The 24,712-nt window shown below is 35.0% G+C and overlaps 11 protein-coding genes across 11 annotated transcripts; 7 read left to right on the forward strand and 4 right to left on the reverse strand.

Annotated features, from left to right (window-relative positions):
- Positions 1-249: 249 nt before the first annotated feature.
- On the forward strand, positions 250-1,806 carry RO3G_10163 (developmentally-regulated GTP-binding protein 2; the record flags this gene model as incomplete). The annotated part of the gene is made up of 8 exons (XM_067664748.1): positions 250-313; positions 367-455; positions 509-822; positions 870-1,033; positions 1,086-1,183; positions 1,244-1,522; positions 1,583-1,616; positions 1,745-1,806. 8 exons carry the CDS (start codon positions 250-252, stop codon positions 1,804-1,806), a joined length of 1,104 nt encoding a protein of 367 aa, XP_067520849.1.
- Positions 1,807-2,447: 641 nt separating this feature from the next.
- Positions 2,448-3,021, forward strand: RO3G_10164 (uncharacterized protein; the record flags this gene model as incomplete). Its single annotated transcript, XM_067664749.1, has 4 exons — positions 2,448-2,469; positions 2,528-2,728; positions 2,799-2,938; positions 2,989-3,021. The coding sequence occupies 4 exons, from the start codon at positions 2,448-2,450 to the stop codon at positions 3,019-3,021; spliced, it is 396 nt and encodes a 131-aa protein (XP_067520850.1).
- Positions 3,022-3,363: 342 nt separating this feature from the next.
- RO3G_10165 (uncharacterized protein) lies at positions 3,364-3,668 on the reverse strand (the record flags this gene model as incomplete). The annotated part of the gene is made up of 3 exons (XM_067664750.1): positions 3,364-3,375; positions 3,425-3,547; positions 3,615-3,668. The coding sequence occupies 3 exons, from the start codon at positions 3,666-3,668 to the stop codon at positions 3,364-3,366; spliced, it is 189 nt and encodes a 62-aa protein (XP_067520851.1).
- A 2,587-nt stretch (positions 3,669-6,255) lies between these two features.
- RO3G_10166 (60S ribosomal protein uL23) lies at positions 6,256-6,920 on the forward strand (the record flags this gene model as incomplete). Its single annotated transcript, XM_067664751.1, has 2 exons — positions 6,256-6,268; positions 6,499-6,920. The coding sequence occupies 2 exons, from the start codon at positions 6,256-6,258 to the stop codon at positions 6,918-6,920; spliced, it is 435 nt and encodes a 144-aa protein (XP_067520852.1).
- A 172-nt stretch (positions 6,921-7,092) lies between these two features.
- On the reverse strand, positions 7,093-7,574 carry RO3G_10167 (40S ribosomal protein eS12; the record flags this gene model as incomplete). Its single annotated transcript, XM_067664752.1, has 2 exons — positions 7,093-7,357; positions 7,408-7,574. The coding sequence occupies 2 exons, from the start codon at positions 7,572-7,574 to the stop codon at positions 7,093-7,095; spliced, it is 432 nt and encodes a 143-aa protein (XP_067520853.1).
- A 331-nt stretch (positions 7,575-7,905) lies between these two features.
- RO3G_10168 (uncharacterized protein) lies at positions 7,906-9,437 on the forward strand (the record flags this gene model as incomplete). Its single annotated transcript, XM_067664753.1, has 6 exons — positions 7,906-7,947; positions 8,000-8,131; positions 8,191-8,811; positions 8,867-9,180; positions 9,233-9,339; positions 9,397-9,437. 6 exons carry the CDS (start codon positions 7,906-7,908, stop codon positions 9,435-9,437), a joined length of 1,257 nt encoding a protein of 418 aa, XP_067520854.1.
- Positions 9,438-9,790: 353 nt separating this feature from the next.
- On the forward strand, positions 9,791-10,775 carry RO3G_10169 (uncharacterized protein; the record flags this gene model as incomplete). Its single annotated transcript, XM_067664754.1, has 4 exons — positions 9,791-9,918; positions 10,112-10,202; positions 10,259-10,499; positions 10,549-10,775. 4 exons carry the CDS (start codon positions 9,791-9,793, stop codon positions 10,773-10,775), a joined length of 687 nt encoding a protein of 228 aa, XP_067520855.1.
- Positions 10,776-11,292: 517 nt separating this feature from the next.
- On the forward strand, positions 11,293-16,942 carry RO3G_10170 (uncharacterized protein; the record flags this gene model as incomplete). The annotated part of the gene is made up of 13 exons (XM_067664755.1): positions 11,293-11,341; positions 11,483-11,709; positions 11,767-11,961; positions 12,021-12,372; positions 12,495-12,545; positions 12,599-12,741; positions 12,796-12,938; positions 13,000-13,184; positions 13,245-13,916; positions 13,982-15,861; positions 15,923-16,046; positions 16,111-16,271; positions 16,331-16,942. 13 exons carry the CDS (start codon positions 11,293-11,295, stop codon positions 16,940-16,942), a joined length of 4,794 nt encoding a protein of 1,597 aa, XP_067520856.1.
- A 356-nt stretch (positions 16,943-17,298) lies between these two features.
- Positions 17,299-17,765, reverse strand: RO3G_10171 (uncharacterized protein; the record flags this gene model as incomplete). The annotated part of the gene is made up of 3 exons (XM_067664756.1): positions 17,299-17,408; positions 17,469-17,712; positions 17,763-17,765. 3 exons carry the CDS (start codon positions 17,763-17,765, stop codon positions 17,299-17,301), a joined length of 357 nt encoding a protein of 118 aa, XP_067520857.1.
- A 3,480-nt stretch (positions 17,766-21,245) lies between these two features.
- Positions 21,246-21,678, forward strand: RO3G_10172 (uncharacterized protein; the record flags this gene model as incomplete). The annotated part of the gene is made up of 2 exons (XM_067664757.1): positions 21,246-21,269; positions 21,427-21,678. 2 exons carry the CDS (start codon positions 21,246-21,248, stop codon positions 21,676-21,678), a joined length of 276 nt encoding a protein of 91 aa, XP_067520858.1.
- A 1,795-nt stretch (positions 21,679-23,473) lies between these two features.
- On the reverse strand, positions 23,474-23,679 carry RO3G_10173 (uncharacterized protein; the record flags this gene model as incomplete). The annotated part of the gene is made up of 2 exons (XM_067664758.1): positions 23,474-23,613; positions 23,661-23,679. The coding sequence occupies 2 exons, from the start codon at positions 23,677-23,679 to the stop codon at positions 23,474-23,476; spliced, it is 159 nt and encodes a 52-aa protein (XP_067520859.1).
- Between the last annotated feature and the right edge of the window lie 1,033 nt (positions 23,680-24,712).

Raw genomic sequence — 24,712 nt, forward strand, 5'->3', positions numbered from 1 at the left:
AGCCAGTTTGTTAAAGCATACGTTTGATAGGCATTAATTTATGTAAGGCAGTCCCTCAATAATAGTTGTAAGCAACTATTCTCTATTGTTATAAAAATAAAACTGAACACACAAAGCCCTTCTTTCCCTGATGGTTTCTATGGGTTAGGTCGCACTTTTCTCTATTCGTGACTTTTAATGTCAGTTGTTAAACTTTTTTTTTTTTCTTTCTTTTTTTTTTTTTTTTCTGTGTGTCAAGAGTAAAATAAAATGGGAATCCTAGAAAAGATTCAAGATATCGAAGAAGAAATCAAAAGAACCCAAAAAAATAAAGGTTAGAATAAAATATTCTTTCGAGATTTTATTTTCTTACTTCTTCATAATTAGCCACCGAATACCATCTCGGTCTTTTGAAGGGAAAGTTAGCTAGATATCGTGCACAATTAATAGAAGGATCAAAGACAAAGTCTGAAAAGGTTTTCATTCAATCGAGATATCCCACAAGCTTCTTTGTTAAATACGTTAATAGGGAGAAGGCTTCGATGTTATGAAATCAGGCGACGCGCGCGTTGTCATGATTGGTTTCCCTTCCGTTGGTAAATCCACACTGTTATCCAAATTGACATCAGCCGAATCAATTGCTGCAGCATATGAATTCACAACTTTGACATGTGTACCGGGAAAGTTCACTTATAAAGGAGCTAATATTCAATTGCTTGATTTACCTGGTATTATTGAAGGTGCTTCTCAAGGTAAAGGTCGAGGTCGTCAAGTTATTGCTGTTGCACGAACTGCGGACGTTGTCTTGATGATGTTGGATGCTACAAAATCTGCACAACAAAGGTACTGAGCTTTCATAGACAAAAAGTTAAGTTAACAGGTTAAAATAGACCATTGCTTGAAGCAGAATTAGAAGCTGTTGGTATCAGATTAAACCAAAGTTTCCCAAATGTTTCTTTCAAAATCAAAAAAGCAGGAGGTATTAGTTTCAATGCAACAGTGAAATTAACAAAGATTGATCAAAAGATGGTTCAAAATATTTTACACGACTACAGTAAGTAAATGCATATTTTTAGCGAAACAATAGATATTTACGTGCCTTTTAGAAATATTTAATGCCGATATTGTTATTCGAGAAGATATTACTGTTGAGCAATTTATTGATGTAATCCTTGGCAACAGAAGATATATCAGATGTATTTACGTAAGAAACAAACCAAGGAAAGGAAGGCTTTAGCATTTTCACTCATTATATATGCTATAGTGTTACAACAAGATTGATCAAATCAGTTTAGAAGAAGTTGATCGACTGGCACATGAGCCTGATACAGTTGTTGTTTCTTGTGAAGACGATCTCAATCTGGATTACCTTGTTGAAGTTATTTGGAGAAAATTGAATTTGATGCGTGTTTATACAAAAAAGAGAGGAGAATACCCTGATTTTAGCGACGGTCTTATTGTTAGAAATGGTGCGACTATTGAACATGTTTGTCATGCTATCCACAGAACGCTGGCTGATAACTTTAGATATGCTCTGGTTTGGGTAAGCAAACATATTTGATAGTACGCGGTCTACAGAATCTAACCTCTTTTTCATTTGCAGGGAACATCCACCAAGCATAATCCTCAAAGAGTAGGTATAAACCATTTGGTTCATGATGAGGATGTCGTGCAGGTTGTTAAAAAATAAACACTGGCCTTGTTTTTTATTTGCTTTTACTTTTTTTTTTTGAGTTATATACTATACTTATCTTATAATCCTTAGTTATTGTCATGAGTAGATGGGACCTGAAGATTTCATCATTCTACAGTCATTACTATGACTAGTATAACAGCTGTCTCAAAAAAATCATATTCGTCTTAAACAAAACTTAAACTCGTACAAAAAAACCTAAAGTCATCAAAAATAAAGAGGGAATCGTCTAAAGTTCATCCGATAACACTGCTGAAGTTCCTTTTCTGAGCTTCAATTCGAATTCTAAATTAGATTTGGGTTCCGCATGGGAAAGTTACTGGTATACAACACGTAATTTCTTTTTTTTTCCTTTCTTTTTTTAGTTTATTCACAATGTCTTACCAGCCTCCTCCCCCACAATACGGTCAAGCACCACCAGCCAACAACGCTGGCTATGGTCACAGTGGTTATCAACAGCCTCCTCCAGGCACTCCTGCTCAAAACCCTGCCGGTAATCCAGGTGGCTATGGTCAACAACAGCAAGGCTATGCTCAGCAGGGTTATGCTCAGCAAGGAGCTTATGGAAATGGTATATATAAAAAAGTTAATAATATTTAGATTGTCTTGCTTACACTACTCTATGTTAGCACCAACCTCAGCAGCTGATCAACAATTATTGACATGGTTCAAGGCAGTTGACACTGATGGCTCAGGACAACTTTCAGCTGATGAGCTTCAACGTGCATTAATTAACGGAGATTGGAGTCCTTTCAACATTGAAACTGTTAGACTTATGGTCAACATGTTTGACACAGGTAAAGTATAAAAAAAAGAAAAAGGGCACATGTGTTTAACAATTGTGTATTTGTAAAGACAACAGTGGAACCATTAATTATAACGAATTTATTGGTTTATGGAAATATATTGAGGATTGGAAGAGATGTTTCCAAGCATTTGATGTTGACCGTTCTGGTAGTATCAATGAATCTGAAATGGGAAATGCTTTAAGAAGCTTTGGATTTAACGTATCACCAAGATTTGTTCATACTTTAATTCAAAAATTTGATCGTTTTGGTATGTCCCTTATCTTTTTTTTTTATTATATGTTCTGGGGGATTTTAACCCTTCATTATTAACATGATAGCAACAATGAATAATACAGGCAAAGGAGATGTTACTTTTGATAATTTTGTTCAAGCCTGTGTTACTGTAAAGACATTGACAGACTCATTTAAGCAGTTTGATAATGACCATGATGGTTGGATCCAAATCAATTATGAGCAGGTAAGACAAAAAGAAGGGCAATTTGTCTTTTGAGCTAAAATATTACGTAGTTTTTGGATCTCGTTGTACGCCAGCGTGCTTAAAAATAAAAATCGCGTGCAAAAAATATCGCTTTTTTTTTATTTACAAAAACGATAAGCTCGAGCAGACTTTGATAACCTTAATAAATTTTGTATTGTAAATCTAAAAAACTATCAAGATTTCTAACTTTGTCTAAAAAATCCAATTTAAAAATGGCCTCAATGAAAATAATGTTTGACAGTAATAAACATAATCCCAGGCAATTCGTTTATGATAATCGAACGAAAGCACACCAAAATGTAGCATTGCAGTAATAGATAATTACAAAAAATATAAAATATGGAATTAAAAAGGATCGTCTTTTATTAGTTTCTAATGTTGGAATGTTGAATTGAATTCGAAACTTATTTCTTTCCCTATAAATAAAATTAGATCATTATTGTAATGCAGTTATTTAATGCTTACACGAGCCATATTAACAGCACCATAAAGGGCACCGACTAATCCAACACCGAGGACGGCAGCAGTAGAGTAGACAAAGAGTTTATCTCTGGGACCACGAAGGAATAAGAGTGTGTTGGAGGGTGCCTAACGTCAAAAAAAAAGGCAATCAGTCAGATTTCTTCTCTTTCTCCTGAATAAGAAAAGGATTTACTTGAAAGTATCTTTGGTTAGCAAGAACGTTGTTAGGTCTGTTGACAAGAGACATTTCTAATTGTATTGTAATAAAAGAAAAGAGAATTACACAAAAAATTAAATTTGCCAGGCTTAGCTGACATACATCTTCAGGGAAAAAATTCGTGCAGTTTAAAAAAATAAATTGATTCAGGCTCAGAAATAAACTTTGACAAAGTTTTTAAATACCTCCCACAGAGAAGATATTGTCTATCAGGAGCTTAGTTGGATGAAATGGCACTGGTATATATATTCTATTTAAACTTTCTGTCATTCAACCTCTCGGGATTGTGCTTGTACTTTTCAAGAGAAAGGAAACCTATTTAATAATTTAAAGGGCAATATCAGATAATCAATTACTTCTTCTTAATCGAGACTATTAGAAATATGTACTTTTTCTAGCAGTGTAAGAAGGGCCTTTTTAATCTTAAAATAAGATAGATACACTTGTATGGTCCAACTTGATCAAAACATGAATAACCAGAGAAATAGCTATTCTAACAAGCAACAGTATAATTGAGAGTAAAGTCAGAAAGGGATTCGCGCCTAAAAGGCTATTTCAAAGGTGTATTTTAATTCTTTTTTAAAAAATCAAACAATTTACATTATTTATGTTTTTAGTGGCTACATAAACTGCTTTATCAGTATTGATGCTATCTGGTCTTTCTTTTCTTGGTACAAATGTTCTTTCTATATCAGATTGAATATGTGCAATATCTCGTCAATAGTCAGTGACACAACTTGTGAAAGAATATAGAACATTCTATCTTCACGAGTATTTCTACTGTGACTAAAATAATACGACTTTAACTATGATTTGATTCAATATAGTTAGTGATAACAAAGACGTATCTTTTCTCCAAGAACCAACCCGCAATTGTCCTTTATTCATAGTAATAGCTAAAAGGATAGCTTTTTTCTGTAACTCATTTTAAAAGAACCAAAACTGACCACATAATTAGCATTTAAAATTGCTCTGGTTATGGTATATGTTTGTACAACTTTTTCATTATAGAATTACCAATTTTGATACCTGACATTGGGTATTTTTTTTATGCTCTTTTCATATCAGCATTATAACTTAAAAAAAAAAAAAAAAAAAAAAAAAAAAAAAATCTGCTATCCTTGAAAAGTTTTAACACTTAAAAAATCTCTAATTATGTTGAAGAATACTGGACAAATAGAACTCACAGAGCAGCTCTTTAAAATCAAAAAGATATACAATCAGACATGTTCAAAAAACTGTCAGGAATAAACATATTAACCTTAATCGACTAGCATTTAGTGATATATGTAGTTTAGAGGGTTGAGAGGTCCGGTTTGTCTCCTTTATCTGATATACCTGAGTATTCAGAATCGCGAAATGAAGATATTACCAATTAATATTTGACGAGGTAGATGATATAATTCAGGTGTCAAATGCAAAATATCAGTTGAAATCAATGCTAAAATTTTTTAAGCGATTAAGTCTTTCATCAATATCAATCATAGCACAATTGTTATATAATGTTAAGAGACATAGTATTGATGATAAATTGTATTTGGTGGTTAGAAGATTTAAAATCGCTGTTGAGAAATCAGTAACGTCAGTTACTGTCGATCTAAATTAAACAAAGAACAACCATGATCGTTTTATTTACAACATTCTTGTTAATCATTCAAATATCATCAGTATTGACAAAACAATGTAATATTATCAAGCCATTACATCAGAAGATGATTTTGCCACGAAGTATGCTCTAACCTTCTTTCAAAATGTTGGTTTCATAGTTTCTGGCAAAATGGTGATTTGCTGGGTTACTGCATCATTCGTCTACGTTGCAGTCAGCATAAAGAAAGGGACCCACTGGACCATTAATACGAAATACAGTTGCGAATTTGATTATGTGGAAGTCAAACGTAAGCTTTTTTTTTTCTTTTTCTTTTTCTTTCTTTCGTGCATTTCATACACTAATAAATCATGAATTATTAAAACTAATCCGATTTTTTTCCTGAAGGTGCACGAATAATTATCGAAAGTAGTGTAAGTATAATAATTTTTGCCCCTGACCCCATGAAGGGTTTTTAGCTTCCATTCATTTTTTTTAATCTGGCCAGGACAAAAACGATGAAAACTAAATCACTATGCGCCCATTCGGGTTTTAGTTTTGTTAAACGCAAGTATAATAAGTCTTAAATATATTGTCTACTCAAAAGCCACACTCCCTTCAAGCTATCCTTTCTTGAACTCTTTGCTAGCCTACTATCTGTATCATTATTTATGAACTGGACTACTTCAACTAAAGCATAGGATCCTCGATTGGCTCCCCTCCTCTCCACATTAGTGCTTCTAGTTCTTGCACACACCTCCTTCTCTTCCCTATCATTTCTACCCTTGTTCCCGTAAAGAGGATTTTTTTTTAGCTTTCATTTCCTTGTCTGATCTGCTTCTGGCGCGAAAGCGATGTGTAATTGGATACCCTGCGCCTAATTGAGGTTTAAATAATGACAGTTCAATTTCCGAGCCATTAGAGGGTCCGAGCCGGAAGGCAGTGATTGGTTTCTAATGCTTTTGCCAACCAAGAAAACAGCAAAGCAGTAAAGCCCTCCTTTCCAGAATCGTTGGTAGATCAATCTTAAAAATGGCCAACCAAGGTAATCACCACATAATATACCATTAGAGAGAGGGAGAGAGGATATCGATGAAAGAAAGAGATATACAAATGGATTGATGTTGATATAATGCTGAATTCGCCACAGTTTCATGTAAAATGTGAAGCTTGTAAACACATGCATTTTTGTTCATTATAACAATTCTCTCATCTCTTCCTTTTCTCTTCATTTCAACTAAAGCAACGAAGCTAAACAATAATAATCCAATATAGCTTCCACCAAGGCTCTTAACGCCAAGAAGTCCGCCCTCAAGGGTGTTCACAGCAAGTCTGTCCGCAAGGTTCGTACCACTACACACTTCCACCGTCCCAAGACTTTGGTCTTGAAGCGTGCTCCCAAGTATGCCCGTAAGTCTGTTGCCCACGCTCCCCGTATGGACCAATACCGTATTGTTCGTCAACCCCTTAACACCGAAACTGCCATGAAGAAGATTGAAGAACACAACACTTTGACTTTCCTTGTTGACGTCAAGGCCAACAAGCACCAAATCAAGGATGCTGTCAAGAGACTTTATGACGTTGAAGTTGCTACTGTCAACACTTTGATTACCACCTCTGGTAACAAGAAGGCCTTCGTTCGTTTGACTGCTGATGTCGACGCTCTTGACGTTGCTAACAAGATTGGTTTCATTTAAACAATTAAAGTATTGTTTTATAGTCAAAACCTTATTTTATTTATACTTGTTATTGGGAACAGTGAATATTGTGATGATTTTGTAGTGTATGGGTGTGAAATACGAAAAAGCCAAAAGAAAAATGTTATTTTATTACACAATATGAAGTGCAAAGTTTTATTTTAACGATAAATTAACGAGTTTTGAAATAATCCAAAAGAACATTCATAGCTTCAGATTCTTCTCCAAAGTCAGTAACAGCAACTGATGAGCAACCAACGACTTTACGAGCATTTCCTTCTCTATCGATTTTGCATAAACCAACCCATTCACCGAGCTTCTTGGGATCAGCAACCTTGATAAGATTAATATTATGTTCAGCACAAAGTGCTTCAATAAGCTTCACGTACTCCTGTTCGGTGCAGGACTCGCACAGAACAGCCAGATGAGCCTGGCGTCTATGTAATGTTTAATAACAGACGCGTCATCGGATTCTCATCCTCATTACCTGTCCAAAGCCTTGACAGCCTCCCTCAAGCCGCGAGCAAGACCATCGTGAACCAAGGCACGGTGAAGAACCTCTTGGAGGGCGTCTTCGACAGACATGCCACCTCCATTGGTAGATTCAACAGTGACTTCAACTTCTTGGTTCTCAATAATCTGTTCAGCAGACATGGTTCTTCGGTTCTGTATTAGGCACTGTTAAGGTAGAGTGTTATTGATCATCTTATTTCATCCATCCAGCAAGCATACAAAACTTGCAGATGGATGTCTTTATTATTTACCTTGACGCTAAAAAAGAGGATGTTTTATAAAACATGTTGCACCTTGAATTAAAAAGATTTTAAATTACGACGTTTTTAAAACCCCAAATCAAGCAGTCGCAGATTTATGTTTTTTCTCTTTTTTCATGCTTGGTTTATTACAAAAGTGTCACTCTTTTCGACCAAAATATTCGTCTATCCCTTTAAGATGGTCAAGCTCGGGTCCCTCACCTAAAAAAATTATGGCTATTCCTTTCGCTCAGCACGTGAATGCAGCCTCAGAAGTAGAAATAAAATTACCCTAAAAAACTGTTCACTAACCATGAAATCATATAGATTTTTGAGCGTTATCATGGTACGGGATTTTTCTCAGTAAAACTGTCACAAACTTCACCACCAGAGCAATCATTTCTACCATTCTGGGTTGTTTCGGCCACTGTTCACTCAACTATTGAGCAAGCCCAAGTGGTAAAACCCTATGGCGTATAATCCAAAAAAGAATAATTTATTTATGCAAAAAAAAACAGGGTCGACGTACAATAAGAACACATTATAACCCAGCAACAAAGAGAAATGAATCTCGTTGGGATACAGATTGGGCTTGGGTTCCAACAAAGCATCAGTTTACAAGAGACTATCATCCTTTAGGCCATCATAAACTTCAAATATATGCATCACACAGGTATCGACGTGGTCTTGTCGAATCCATCACTACTGGACCAGCGCTTGAAAGTGCTGTTCCTTTTACACCCTCTCTTGTAGACAGTGAATTTCGCAGGATAGACCCATTTACTATATATCCAAACACAGCATTGAGATTTGCTAAAAACTATATTCAGTCGACAGAAGAAACATTTGCTGACGAGTATCTGCGCAAAGTGTATAATATGGATGAGACTCGATTTTTAAAAGTAAACATTCAACTAGAGAATGTTGTTGTTTCACCGGTATATTATCCTGCTTATATTTTTTCTGTAAACTATATGGGAAGAACGCTTCGAACATTTGTCAATGGACAAGATTTGACGGTAGGTGGTACAAAGGCTTATAATTGGCAAAGATCTGCAATTACATCTGCTGCTGGAATGGCTACAATTATGGCTATGACAGGTGGTATTGGGTGGGGTGGCGCAAGTGGGTCTTTTTGGGTGAGTATTAGTGAAACCCCCTTTTATTAGTGTAAGCATACTGAAAGCATCATAGATTGGAATTGTGCTGCCAACAATAACTGTGTCTATGCTAACTTTGTATTACCCGATTATTTCATTGTATATACGGGATTTGATGCAGCAGCATGAAATAAGATCTATGGCTCAAGACTCTTCTGCTTGGGATGAAGATTGGGTAAAAGGCTATGCGGCTTTTGAATACCAGGAAAGACGTCGTACATGGCGTGAAGAAAAAGCGAATCAATCTGCTTGGAGTTCTAACAGCAATAATGATTTAAAAGGATACTATCGCACACTGAACGTTCCTACAACAGCAACACAATCTGAGATCCAGAGTGCATTTAGAGGGTAATGGCAACATATAAACACTTTTATAATTTAACTTGTATTTTATAATTAGGCTAGCAATGAAGTACCATCCTGATAGATTTTCTAACCAAGAGGAAAAGAAACAAGCTAAAGTCAAATTCCAATCCATATCGGCAGCCTACAGCGTTCTTCGAGATCGTATGTACTTTTTAAAATGTAATTGAATTTCATTCTTTAACCAAAATTCATCTATAGCCAAAAAGCGTAGAGCATACGACCATTCGGGAACCGCTTAGTATTACTTCACGGATATAAATACAGAAAGTCTGGGATTTACAATTTTCATAAATTTTTACTTTGCTACTCTATTATTATGCGGATGTAGTCGCCGATAAGTTAGTATATATAAACTCTAGTATTTCTAATTGTTTCATTGTTTTTCCGTTATCAATCAATGACAAAAGAGCTTAATCCTAAAACACATTATTATGCTTTTGGTGGACCATTAGGTGCATTTGCCATGATTGTAATCTTGCCAGTTCTTGAGCTTTTTCTTGCAAGCTGTTGTGATCAGACTGGTTATCCATCTCAGGAGTTATTTGCTGATTGGAGAGGCTTTCTTCAGTCAAGATTTACAATAAGCCATTTAATGCGCTTATTTGACTTTGGTGCCTTTTTTATCTACTGTGGATTTGTGGGCTTATTGGCCTTGTTTTACAAAATATTACCTGGAGAAGATGTTCATGGCACTCTAATGAGAGATAAGACAAGGCTCAAGTATAGATTGAATGGTTAGTCAAGGAAATAAAAAGAGGGTTACGAACACTTTTTAATTGATATGTATAGGCTTTATTTCTTATGTTGCGATTCTACTGGTGGCTCTTTGCTTTTTGAAAAGTGCAGGGATTTGGTCTCTTGAATATGTATATAATCACTTTACAGAATTGACCTTTGCTTCGATTGTTTTTAGCTATGCTGTATCTTTTTTTGTTTACATTAATAGTTTTAATTCTAACAAGTTGTTGGCACTGGGAGGAAATAGTGGAAACTCAATTTACGATGTAAGTTCGTAGTATGCTGTATTACAGGTTGATCGCTTATCTTTTTCTTTGTTTAGTTTATGATTGGAAGAGAGCTGAACCCTCATATAGGAAGTTTCGACATCAAGTTTTTTACCGAGCTTCGTCCTGGGCTCATTGGATGGTTATTCATCAATTATTGTTTGGCAGCTAAACAGTTCATAAATCTCGGTTACATCACTAAATCTATGGTTCTTGTTCAATTTCTTCAATCTTGGTATGTAGTTGATGCTCTTTGGTACGAAAAAGCTCTCCTGACTACCATGGATATTACAACTGGTACATATATAAAAGCTTTAATACCAGATCACTAATCACCATATAAAAGATGGCTTTGGCTTTATGCTTGCTTTTGGCTGTTATTCTTGGGTCCCATTCAATTATACCCTTCAAGCTCGTTATTTGGTTGATTTCCCTCGCACTATAAGTTGGCTTGAATTTGGTATTATTTTATTTGTCAACTTTCTTGGTTATTATATCTTTAGAAGCTCCAACTTACAAAAGAATGAATTTCGTGAAAACCCAACAAGCAAACGTTCTAAGCGTAAGCAATAGAATATAATAGAAAGTGTGTAAATTTTAGTAATTCTTTTTATATTGTAGAGCTCGAATATATAGAGACAAAGCTAGGCAGTAAACTGATAACTTCTGGATGGTGGGGCATGTCACGTCATATCAACTATCTTGGAGATTGGCTTATGGCTTTAGCTTGGAGCTTGCCTTGCGGCTTTGGTTCAATTATTCCTTATTTCTATCCTATTTATTTCGCTATTCTTTTAATTCATCGCGAAAGAAGAGATGATCATAAATGTAGAACAAAATATGGAGTAGACTGGGAAAAGTATTGTAATATTGTACAATATAGAATAATTCCTGGTAAATTTCCTTTTCTTTACAAACAGTGGCGTACATTTTCACTAACTTTTACTTTTGTTTGCAGGGATTTACTAACGCCAATATTTCATCATAAATTAAAGCATTTCATTCCCCGTTTTTTTTTTTTTTTTGTTTTTTTTGTTTTTTTTTTTTTTTTTTTTTTTTTTTTTTTTTTTTTTTTTTTTTGCAAACCCAAATGGGGAAAAAAAAACCCCCCCAAGTGAAAGGAAACCTGAACCCTGCAAGTAGCAGGGAAAACATTTAGAAAACTTCAAAATATAAACTAGGTATTGACTTCTTATAAAGTCGCGCTGCTGAGTTGGCAGGCGCCACTTCTGCTAATGTCTTCAGCCTAGATAATCTTGGCGGCTTCGCTCAATTTGTAGGTGCCAACAGTCCAGCAGCAGGCATCATTGCCGCCTCACGTCCTTCAACACCTTCTTCAACAGATAGTTCTGATGTCATAGCGCTTCCCGAATTAGATCCTGAGTTAGTTGTCATTTTCAAAAAAATTTCTAAACGCGATTCTGTCACCAAGGTTAAAGCGCTTGAGGAACTGGAAGCTTATTTACAAGCAAACAAGAACTTTATTGGACTTATATTGAATACTTGGGTAAAGCAGATTTCGAGATAGGGAGAAAATTTATTGTGTTGACTGTGCCACATTTAGGTCGGAACTTATGGAAAGCTTGTTTTGGAAGTAGACCGTCGAGTGCGATTAGTTGCTAATCAAGTGCATGCTCTTGTTACTTCTAACGTCAAAAAGAAGTTGGCACCAGTTTTGAAAGATATAATAGGCCCATGGTTATTGTCCATGCATGATCAAAGCAAGGATATTGTTGGTGTCGCAAAGGGATCTTTTGAAGTAAGAGATATGCCTTTTTTTTGCTTTGATAAACCATGTTACTTATACGTGTATATTAGGCAATGTTTGCTGCAGATAAAAGAGCTGGAGTTATATCATTTTGCCAAAAGGAAATTTTAGATTATTTGGTAGATATGCTGCTGTACAAAACTGCAGAAACGTTAAGTGATGCACGATATGTTACGAAGGAAGATATGCTCTCAAAATACGCTCGTATTGTATCATCAAGCTTTCAGATTATTTCTTATTTAATAAGTGAACTACCAGCTGAACAAAGAATGAATTGTGAAAATGAATACAACATTATATTGGATGATACAACTTTGTGGAAAAAGTTTGCTAGTCATAACAGCCCATTGATACGTAAATCACTCTACAGTTTCATAAAAGTACTGTTATTGAGTTGGAAAGGTAAGGGGTGCTGCTACTACTAGTAAGGCAATAAGATTAAAAGAGGTGAATGATAGACATGGTGGAAAAAAGATTGGATGTGATTTGTCCAAGTTTTTTTGCGGCTGTTTTTGTTGAAAAAGAATCTTTTACTCATTCTGAAATGTGGGATGCTCTCTTGCTTATGACCAAAAGTAAAAAAAGAAACAAAAAATATATTTTATTAACATCTATTAACATCACATAGACTTTCCTCAATCATGGATCATAATTAGTAAAAAGAAGTCCTCTTTGCCAAAACTATATAATTTTCTTCGATTGGGTCTTAATGGTTCTGTCAATATTGCTTATCCTAGTGTGCTTGCATTATTGGCTAATCTTCCAGAAGAGGTAATCACAAGATAGAACTCCCAGTTTAGCCAAATAACGCCTTGAGAATTATAGATTAAAAGTGTTGATAAATTCTACACAGACGTATTTGATAACTTTTGGAAAGGTCTATCCACTGAATTTATTGAAAAGGCCAACTTTCAAATATTTCTCGATGCTTATATTGAATGTATCGTTTATTTTGCTATCACTTTAAGGTAAAAGTAAATTGGAAAGGAAAGGAAAAAGAGAGAGCAGGAATTTAATTTTTAATTGTAGCAAAAAAGACGATGATTCATCAAAGAAAACAGCCTTTTTGTTAGTTCAAGATAAGCTATGGAATGTGCTTATAGTTTTCTTTTTGGGCTCGCGTGATAAGGTCATTAATGAAAAGATTGATTCCAACGCCTATATGATTGTAGCCAAACATCTTAATGTTTTAGCTTCTATTGAAAGCACAAAAGGTAAACTAGAAGGACATAAGAAGACAATATCGGTCTGTGTACTAACACAAATAAAAATAGATTTATCCACCTCTTTATGGTCTCAACTTGATCAGCTTTTCATTCAGACAGTTGTTGATTGCAGCTCTACAGTTACACGTGACATGTTTGACATGAGTTCATTTTCTCAAAAGACTGGCAATTTTCTGGTATGCACATCTCAGGAAATTAAGAAAAGTGTTGCTATTGATGAAATCACAAACGATCTGGTTAAACGTCTCTTGTACGAATCCGTCGTTTCAAGTGTTGTACACAAAAATAAGTCTTTTGATTTACTCACCCTAGCCAACCAGCTTATCAGCTCTTATGAAATGGCTATCAAAGAAATACAGAATATAGCTGGGGCTATTAAGCAACTGTTGATCTTATTTTCATCTGAAGAAACTCCCATTGCTCCTTTAACTTCATTTTATGTAGCTGCTGTCGTTAGATTAAGTGATCGAGAAGAAGCCAAGCAACTGTGGAACGAATTTATTGAAAAAATCTATGCTATCCATGAACAGTCTGAAGTAAATTCATCCGAGATTGTTGTCTTGGCCCTTGAACAAATCAAAAAAGATAATGCAGTCGATTTCAAATTCCAACACGAACACTTGGATACAATGGTTAAAGGTTTCTCAGAAAGCCCTAGAACTGGTGTTCCTCGTCCAGTCTTGGAAAACGCTGTTTGTCTGAGTTTGACTCATTCCTTTTGTACGTATTTTTTCTTTGTTCCTAGTCATAGCTACTTATTCACCATCTTTTTTATATATGTTTAGCTTATCAGATATTATCTGATGCTACCGTAGCAGTAGTCTTGTCTAATTTGGAGACATGTTTGACGGACTTTAACAGAGGGGAGCATCATGTCCAAGGCCTTAAAGCCGTTGTATCTACATTGAATATGATGGAGAGACTGACTCAAGATGACGAAAATGCAAAAAAAATATCAGAAAGGGAATCATTTGCTAGTATTCCTTCCCAAATATTTGATGCAATATTTACCAGCCAAAGACCACATCACTATGATGATGTAGAGGAAAACGATGAGGAAATGAACCTCTATCGAGATATCCAAGTGAAGGCAGCTGCTGTTTGGGACTCGATCTCCAGTACTATTTTGAGTGATCGTATGGACTTGGCCTACTCTATTGTTAAACAGATGAGACTTTCCATCCTTGATGTAACATTTACATCAAGCCCATCTGACTTTGTCCAGCGTGCCAAAAAGTTATTATCAAGTACCTTTTTCAATCAAGAAGCACATCAAAACGCTCTTTCGATACTACTTGGTACAAAGGAAGAATGGGAACATCTCTTTGTTCCCTTCACCCACCACACAACGGACTATCTGTCACTTGCTATCCTTGATCCTTTCGTGGCTTTGTCGGTTGACTCACTCATTGACGATAAAGATGAGCTGATGCCTGTCTCTTACGATATGTATGGTCTTTCCTCATTTGTTCGACTTGCTTTATTTTGGGGTGAATACCTTTCTAATCTCAGCTCACTTGATTTAGTTTTTGCGGATGGTCGCAACGATTGGCTTATTCACCAGTTGATGATAACAAGCGTTGCCTGTGATCAAGGATTGTCTGCGCCTAACGCGTGTCGTATCTGGGAAAAGAAGGCAATCGAAGGCATCCGTATATTTATCAAGCATTCCCAAGACCTATTCTCTAACTGGCTTTCCTTTGTTACAAGATCCTCTTTTAACATTTCTGAATTTTCTGAGCAGTTACTTGCCTCTATCAAGACGCGGCAACCTGTGCAAGAAAACAAACGCTTGCTTTCCTTCACAAGCAATTTGGTTTTATCTTCTCAAAATGTAGTTCTTTGCGCCAATGTGTTGCAAAATCTCCTCTGTAAACTACTGGTTCTTACTGATTGGCATGTTTCAGAATTGCAAAAATGGTTACCTGTTATCAAAGCTGAAGCAACTGAACTCGATCTGCTGATGAAGACATCACTGCTGAGAGCGTTCAAATATGCGTTGAGTGATACTGATCCCTACAGACACTACCAAAGTGATTTGTGCAGCAAGCTCTCGGGCGCAACCAATTTGTTTGATTTCGATTATTACACAGAGGACAATAGTGATGACGATGATTTAAAAAAGAAACGTTATTGGAGCATTTTGGGTCTCTTGAATGCTTCTTCTCTTAAAGTTGAGCCCTTTGATATCCCACGCCAAAGAATCATGTACTTGATCCAATCTCTTCGTCCACTATTAAGCCAAGACTTTGAGTTTAGTAGCGATCAACAAAAGGCACGAACTCAAGCTCAGTTTGCTCAACTGCTCAAACACTTGGCAGAATCTGTTCCTGATGAACTGGGAGGTCACTGGGATTACTTTTTAGAAAGTTGCTTTACCTGGACAGCTTACGCGGACGCCAATCAACCTGAAGAGCTACTAGTCTTGTATTATGCACTCGACCTTTATCAGACATTGATTACATTGTCTCATGATAATGAGGCGCTTTATGAATCTGTGAAAGAGCATTTGCCATCCTATGGAAAGTTATTATTAGAATTGGCTGCAAAAGAATATGGAAAAGGGGTGGGTTTCAAGGCTAGAACACTTTATCAAAAGGCTCTGTCCAATTTATTGGAATATATTCCTGATAGAACCTTATTGGAAGCGGATTGTTTCTCAGACGTAAGTATTGCTTTGTCTTCTTTCTTGTCAAACAATTACTGATGGAGAGTATTATTTATAGTTATGTCAACTTATCGTCACATCAAATGAAGAGCTTCAAAAGTGTGCCTATAAGCTTTTGAAAAAGTTGATTGCTCAAAAGGTTGAAGATTTATCCGTTCGTCTTGAGTTCACTGAAACGTCAGGTATCTACATGAATCAATTTTGCATAACCAAGTTATATTGATTTGCTTTATCTTTTTAAAACAGAAGAAGAGACACATATTGAGATTGATAATAACATTTTATCATTCATTTTAAATCCTCCTGATTTATCAGAATGGCAGGTGAATGAATTGGATGGACGACATTATGAAGTTTTTGGCTACCTTTTAGTATGGATGCTTATGTTGGATCACTTTAATGATATTGTGAGTATACTTTACTTATTCTTTTGGCAAAAAATAATAATAATGCATTACATCTATAGACATTCAAGTTGAAACAAGAATATACAGCAGAATTAAAAGAAAAGGAAGCCTTTGCTTGTCTGATGCCTGTTCTTTGTGCAATCTTGAATGTCGGTCAAAGGGGTGCCAATAAGCCATTTGATTTGACTAATTGGAACATTACAGAATATGACACCGAAGGCTTTGATGGATCTCAAGAAATGAGTTTTTACATTTTAGCCTCTCATCTTTACTATCGTTCCCTTCGATACATTCCATCTCTTGTTCGTATTTGGTGGATCGATTGTAAACATCGACAACTGACACTTGCTGTCGAAAGCTATACTGAAAAGTACTTTAGTCAACCTATCATCAATGATGAATTAGAACTGGTGAATAGACCAGATATCAAGTCACAATTAGAAGAAAACGAAGAAAACGAGTTTACGATCAAGACTTTGAAAGCAGCAAGTGAAGTAACAGCCAAGTATGTGGTAGATGAACAAGATATGCAAATCGCAATCAAGCTACCCAGCAACTATCCCTTACGCCAAATTGAAGTAGAAGGTGTACAGAAAGTAGGTGTGAATGATAAACAATGGCGTGGATGGATGTTTTCAATTACAGCCGTCATTGGCTCTCAGGTGAGTTGAATAGAAAACTACATGCAATTTGATATTAAATCCTTTTGTGCACACTAAAAAATATCAAAAACAAAAGAATGGTAATATTGTTGATGCATTAACAGTATTCAAGAGAAATGTGAACCTTCATTTTAGCGGAGTAGAAGATTGTACGATTTGTTATTCAATTATTAGCGCCCAAGATCGATCTATACCAACCAAACAGTGTAAAACATGTAAAAAGAAATTCCACTCTAGCTGCTTATACAAGGTAAGAAGAAATACAAGGATACTTTTTGTGTCTTTATTCACTTTTTATTCCTTTTTATAGTGGTTTAGATCATCTAATTCAGCTAGTTGTCCATTATGCAGAACTGTATTTTAATTTATGCTTTTTTCTTTCCCTTTTCTTTTTTAACAACTACAGGTACAGGTTCTTCTTCTTCCATATCGTCATCTAATTGCGGTTGAACTACGTTCACTGGTTCCCACTGGCCTGTATAAAAGTAGTTTTAATAAAAAGAAAACGTTTAAATTTTTTTTATATTGTATAAACCTTCTTGACGATCAAAGTAAACAAAATATACAGTGCTTCCACTTTCAATAGATTTTGTGCTTTCTAAAGGAAGGTATTCTCCAGTTTTGTCACCGTCTATAAACAATTTGACTTCCTCATGCGTTTTATTATTATTTAAAGCTTCGCATAGATTTGTCTTGAGTTGTTCAAGTGAATCGTTGGGTTGATAACATAAAAATAAAAGGACTTTTTCTCTTTTAGCCCTTAAGTAATATGGCTTAGACTATAATTTCGTTTAGCTTATATCTCATTAGCTACTATTTCATATATTACCATTGACTACGGAACAAAATGTAGAAAGAAAGAGGATTGAAAAACGAATCCTCTAGTGTGACTTTTCATTTTAGTTGCACAAGTGCAAATCGCATATCAAATTTTGAACACCGACTAACGTAAAAAATTGTAACTTTTTGGATCATTCACACCAGGTTTTCGTGTTCTTGTTGATTCCTATAAATCTTGGATTATTCTTTATGAGTAATGGATTTACTGGATACAATTTGTAAGATATGAGAATAAGCTTGTCTTTACTCTTGGTTTTAAAAGAAGCTGAGCTGATTAAATATATTGAATCTCTTGCTTTGATCTTCCTGTATGATGGACAGCATTGGATGAATATCATTATATATGAAATAAATGATTTAATGGCTGCAGCAAATTACATAGTTTGCCTCTTTTTAAAGTATGACTGCTACTGACTTCTTTGTCAGTGATTTTTTTTTTTTTTCATTTACTTTGCGTTTGCTCTGTTAATGTGTTGTAAATATGCAGTGCTTTCTAAAGAGTAGAACAATGGCTAACTAGGCCATGATGGGCATGATAAAGCTTACTTAATGGATGACCTATTTGTCGCATGTTGGTAGCGGTCAACCTATTACAACCGCCAGAGTTTCTCTTGGAATCACGCAAAAAGTTACTGCTGTTGTAGAATAGTAACTGATTGTAGTTGACATTGATAAATATAAGTCTTAATACAAGATCATAATTAAAATAAAATACAGATCTATTTAAATAAGATCATATAATCAATTTCAAGTAAACATATTCTTTTAGGATTTAAATATGCTTTCATTTCGTCTGAATGTGGGCATCTCATGTAGATCGCCTTTTATCAGTGCATTATAAAAGTGATCCTCTAAAAACGAGAGCCATTGTAGTGATGTTTGAGTGATTTATCCAAGAGAATAAAAGGAACCAGAGAGGACAAGTCTCGATAAAGAGATTGTTTTATTTAATAAGAAAAGGATATTCTATTTATGCTTTCCATACACAGATACTATTTCATGTCATGGATTAATAATTAAGGGTATGATATAACTGATGACAAATAGATAAGGGTTACATGCTTTTCCATTGTTATATTTGTCATCATGAGCATTTATCCATAGAATATCCGTATATGATTGACTGTAATTTGCATTCCTTTATTTTGACCCCTCAAATGACGAAAGCAAAAAATAAAAAAATGGCACACATCCACAAAAAAGATCACATATGTCCTGAATATTTTACTTGGCAATCTATTTGATCATTTAGGCTTCTTTGAGTCACCATTCTTCTATAGTTATCAGAAGAGTCAATCATTTGACTTATTTAAGTTTTTTATAGATATTGTCAGCATGGCATAGCCGCTGATTGCAGTAATGCTTCTTTTGATATGTCGAAAAGAATCTAACTCTAGTCTAGTGTTTCTCTTCAAAATAGAACGTTCAACATCTTGAGAAGAAACATTATCAGACATATTATCATTGACACTAGTGTTAGCAAGAACTGGAATGGATGCTTGGGAGAGCAAGATTTCCATGCTTGAGAAAATCTCAACTCCAATGCTGATGTGTCTTTTCAATAAATACATATGCTTTGCATACGGCTGAGTTAAACTTAAAAATAACAACAGGAGTAAGAGGCAATTTTTCCATCTTCATTGATTTTGGCAATGTATAGAATGTTATCTTGATTAAATGATTCAACATTGTATTGAGTATCGCCATCCTTCGAAATCATTTCTATCATTCTATCTTCTGGAATACTGTCAACTATCATCTCTCGCTGCCTTCTCCTTCTCAATTGAGGCCCCATCCTTCCTATTTCAGAGCAAATTCTTTCAACATCAAGCTTCAAATCACTTTCAACTTCATTTGTTAGAATGAAGACAAGACGGTCTAATCTTCTATTCTTGATTCTTTTTAAATAAACTGATTTTAGTTGATTATGCCAGCTTTCGATGTAATTATTAGTGTGCATGTTTTGATGTTCTTCAATTATATATGATGCAGACATTTTTTTGTAGCCTTCTAAAGCAAGCCATCTAACCTCCAAGTACTCGACAAACTTTGGTTGAACTGAAGCCCACTTTTCTTTAAACTGACTTACTTTTTCAACCACGTTCTCGCGAACGGTTTCATACGTGATTGATTGCAATTCACTCATGGTATTGCCTCTGATTATTTTTTGTATTGTTGTACTGGCCAGGTTGATTTTTGGCCTTCGTTACCAAGTTTCTATTCCAACATTAAGCAACGTGGAAAAAGCACAATTATATACGACAATTTTCTTCAAAAGTAGCTCTGATTGCATCTGCTTCAGGAATACTACAATTGACTGTGATTTGTTCAGGCTGCATAGAGCAGTTGTCTCTGAAAAATCTGAGCCATTCCAATACAGGTGTTATTGATTGGTCATTGGTGAGTAAATAACCTACAGATATCTGTTTTCCAGTATCAGGATGTCTGACAATCAAACAGTACAAGACCTCATTACTTCTTGATGATATTCCAAATGTTGAGTTCAAAGAGAAGCACTTTGATACTTTCATTACATCCATTTGCCATAAAAAGATGAACCCATAGAAGAAACATTATCTAATGAGTGATCAATAACTTTATAACCACAGCCGATAAGTTTTCTCTTCCATAATTGAAGTGATTCAAACTGAAACATATTCTTTGCTACCATCAGCCAAATATTATAAACATCGTCGTAATGAAACATCTTGTCTCGCTGTTGTTCATCTTCCTCCCTTTCTTGAAGAAAACGTGATCTTACTTCTCTTCTCTAAAATCCTTTACACAAGAAATTTTTCATCTTATCTCGCAAAGTATCCGAAATTGACATATGTTGTAAATCAGAGTAGGACCTAGGAATACGATTGTGGTCATTTTTCGTGCAAACTCAATAATACTTGAATCAGAGATGCGACATGCCACCATAATGATGGCGTTACAGCCGATTTTCTTTGAATTTTTTTGTACTGGTCGACCGTTGTTATCGTTCGTTCTGGTCTTAGATATATAAGTGTCAGGTCCACGATGACACACATATTTCTTATTTCTCAAAATCGTCTTATGACGGCCCATGAAGAACTCTCAATTTCCTTAACTCTGAACCCTTTGTTTATCCAGTGAACACAAGTAGAATCACCCAGTTTCTTAAGCTCCTCCTCCCAATTATTTTTGCTGGATTCCATCTTTTCAAAATCTGTAACATTAGAAGAGCAAAATCTAGTTGCTGAAGTTGACATGGCTAAATGAATGAGTATTGCTAGTTCTAAAATTAAAAGACATGAAGAAATATTTCAAATAAATTGCAAAGTAAAATACTCAGGGCATACAGTAGTCGCTCTATTTAAGGATGGCCAAAAGTTTTGGAATATCCACCCTTAAACAGAACATACCCTTAAATCGAAATTCGTAGCTGTTGAAAAATTGAAATCACTTAATATGTATTGTAGCTGCATTATAGACATGTTTGTACAACATGTTTCCACATAGGCCACTATTGGTTAGTATAGATTTGGTAATTGTGTAAGAACAAATCAAAACTTGCTTAAGACTTGATCAAATTTGCTGGAAGGATAATATACGAGTCGTAGACTCAAAATAATTTTGATGAGAATAAATGTATGACATAACAAAATTTATTTTCTTTGTTTATAAAGAAATGTCTAATAATAAACGTGTACGCCTTTCTTTCTCAAAAAATTGAGCTTTTGGATCAAAATGCTACTGGCCAGCTTAATCAAACAGAATTAGGTGAATGGGCAATGAAGAAATTCAATTTAGATCAACCACTTGCCCAACAGACTGTATCAAACATTCTCAAAAACGCTGAAACGTTATACAGTAATAATAATGTTGTCAATAATGATAAAAGTCTAACAACAACACGCTATCCTCAACTTGGCTTCTGAAAACATTCAGAACGAATTGAGGAAAATAAAAGAACTTCTTGGGCCAAATGATCCTGTAGGTATCATTAACTTTGGTGAAACAGGCTTATGTTATAAGAAAAATACCCTTAAATCAGACACCCTTAAATAGAGCGACTACTGTATGTGATCTTTTCTGTGGATGTGTGACATTTTTATATATTTTGCTTTCGTCATTTGAGGAGTCAAAATAAGGGTTTTCGAGCAGACAGTTTCGAAACGAAAACTTTACAAAACTTGATAACCAACCATACTACGAACTGACCAGCACATTGTGGGCAAAGAAGGTCTTAGTCTATAACAGTGATTCCATAGCTAAGCACCTCCAAGAAAGTCCGTTATCAGATATGATCGCGTTGGTTCATTTCATGACACAACAACAAAAGCATATCATTTCATTAGATGAATATGATGATCCAGCGCTACAAAACATTTACAGGATTGCTTATGATATTCTTACAGATGAGCTGTCCAGCAAAGTGATCCAAAAAACGAATATTGAATCATTCTGCAATGCGACAATAGCTCAGTATCAAAAAATTATTAATAATAGCACTTCGACCGACCCAATTGCCCAAAAACGTGTAGCAAAGTATGCACAAGATGGCATCAGCTTCGCAAATAGCTTCAAACGACAGTGTATTGAAGGGGAGTCTATTTCAGTAACACCTATACAAATTACTAAAAGCAAGGACCTCCTCTTTGTGGAAGAGTTCCTAACAAAAAGCAAAGGTAAAATGAAATGGGCCACGTGCTATAATGAAGGTGTGAAAGAGGGTCTGTTTGATCGATATGCATCTTACTTGACATTAAAAATGGCTTTTCATCGTCATAACATTTAAGGATACCCTTCCAATACCAATCCAATATATTCTATGCCCTTTATTACAGTAAAGTCAAAATAGTGCGGTCTGAAATGATTGTACACAATTTCAAATAATTATGTTCAATAAAAAATACACAGCATTTGTATATCTCGATGTTTTGTTTACTTTTATTTTTACTTTAATAAAAAAAAAAAAGCGCAAGAGCCATTTTGCTTATGCGATAAGCGATCATTATTTCGAGTATCAATTTCGATATTTGACAAGCATACGACAACTTGAACATGCAGTGGTAAAGTATTTGGTAAGGACTCATATTCTTTTCTTCTATTCTTTTTTGCAACCAGAGAAATACTGATAATGTGTAGCTCTTTTGAATGTTTTTGAGTATGCCATTACTTTCATTGTTTTCGTTTTCGTGGCATTAATGATCATTAAATATAATACTGCGCATCAAATTAAACTTTAAAGATTATTTATTTATAAAGTCCATTTGGGCACGGGGTGGATAGCATATCCGTTCGCCCGGACTAGTTCAAGATGAAGAAAAGTAATGTGAAGCTAAAAAACCTTTCGAGATCAAAGGTAAAAAAAAAAATAAAAAAAAAAGTCAATAGAACAGTATTTGGAAAATAGAAACATCCTTAACGCTTTAAGGGCCAATTTAGAAGGAGCTGACCATGTGGAGGTCTGGTACAAGTATCTATATGGTTGTAAAGATGAACCAGTTCAAATAGGATTGAATATATAGTTGACCAATGAAGGATCCAAGGGGTAACAGTAATGGCTTGAACGAGGAAGTTTTGTTGGTAGGAGATTTAAAAGAAACGATAAAGGATCTTCAATAGTGCTAGGCATTTGTAGCCGGTTGTGCATGTTGAGACATTGAGTTGCGTGCGTTTTTGTCAGCGCCTGATTTGGATGGAGGAGATTGGATCAAGTGAGACTGTTAGTCAACAACAAGAAAGCAGTTTTAAATTTTTATGTTGTTGTTGTTGTTGTTGTTTTGTTTTGTTTTGTTTTTGATAATCTAGACCTGGTTGCAGAAACTGTTTTTTGATAGCCTTGAAAGTCTTGATACTGAGTTCTTCCACTGGAGGAAGTATGCTTTTCCAAAGCGAGGACTTGGGCAGTTTGTACCATTATTGATGTCTGCCATGTTGTATATGCGGAATAAGTTTGTTAGGAGAACATCTTCAGATAGCGTAAAAGATCGAAAGAGAAATTGAGCGTAGAGTGTTTTTTTTTTTTGTTCGTTTTTGTTATGCTTGGAGTATGTTTATTCGCTCTTTCATTATTGGCAAACGTGATAAGCGTCGCATAATTTTGCTTGAGGTTCATTTAGCAAAAATAAAAAGTGGCACAAGCAATAAGTTAAGAAGGTGTAAGGGTAAATATTATTGTCTTGTGACTATACCCGATCCACTCACAGTGTAAACATTATAAAACTGATATGAAAGTAAGAATAACTCTTTTTATCCCCGTTGTTTTGTTCACAAAAATAAAAATGGAGATTTCAATAGGACCCAAAATTATATATGATTTTATTTAATAATATATGCCCAGAGTTTATATACTTTTCACAGTGTAGATATTAATATATGTACTATGCGGATGGCGAAATGCCCACAGCCTTATGCAGATGGCTAAATGCTATATTCTATTATGCAGATCTTTACATAATTTAATATAAGCATTTGCTCCTCATTCACCAGTCTATTTTGGTAGATATACATACATATTAATAAGTCTACATTTCCATATACTCACACTATCAATCCTTAATAATGCTTGATTGCTATACAATGATTATCTTTGGAGCACAACACCCATAGTTTGAAGAAAAGGAACATGTCCTATCTAAGCTATACAGTGAACCTTATAGTTAAACAGCTATAGCTCTAAAAAACTTAAAGGGTCACCAAAAGGTTATAAAGGTTCCTTATGATATTTGTTTGTTTCCTGACTTTATATATTTTTAAGGAGTATAAACGGGAAAATGACTGCTAAAGGTTAATTTTTTTTAAATATCTGTCGTATTTGAAAAACTATGGTTTTTTCATCTTTTTTTTTTTATGGTCTGCAGTGGATGTAACAAGCGCAAGAACCAAGTTTCCTTGAAAAGCGATGCCCTTTGCCATATGACGACCGAAGCAGTCCAACAATGGCTGATGCCTTTGAAGTTGAAAGAG

This window comes from Rhizopus delemar, genomic scaffold (assembly GCF_000149305.1).
Source record: "Rhizopus delemar RA 99-880 supercont3.7 genomic scaffold, whole genome shotgun sequence".
Lineage (NCBI taxonomy): Eukaryota > Fungi > Mucoromycota > Mucoromycetes > Mucorales > Rhizopodaceae > Rhizopus > Rhizopus delemar.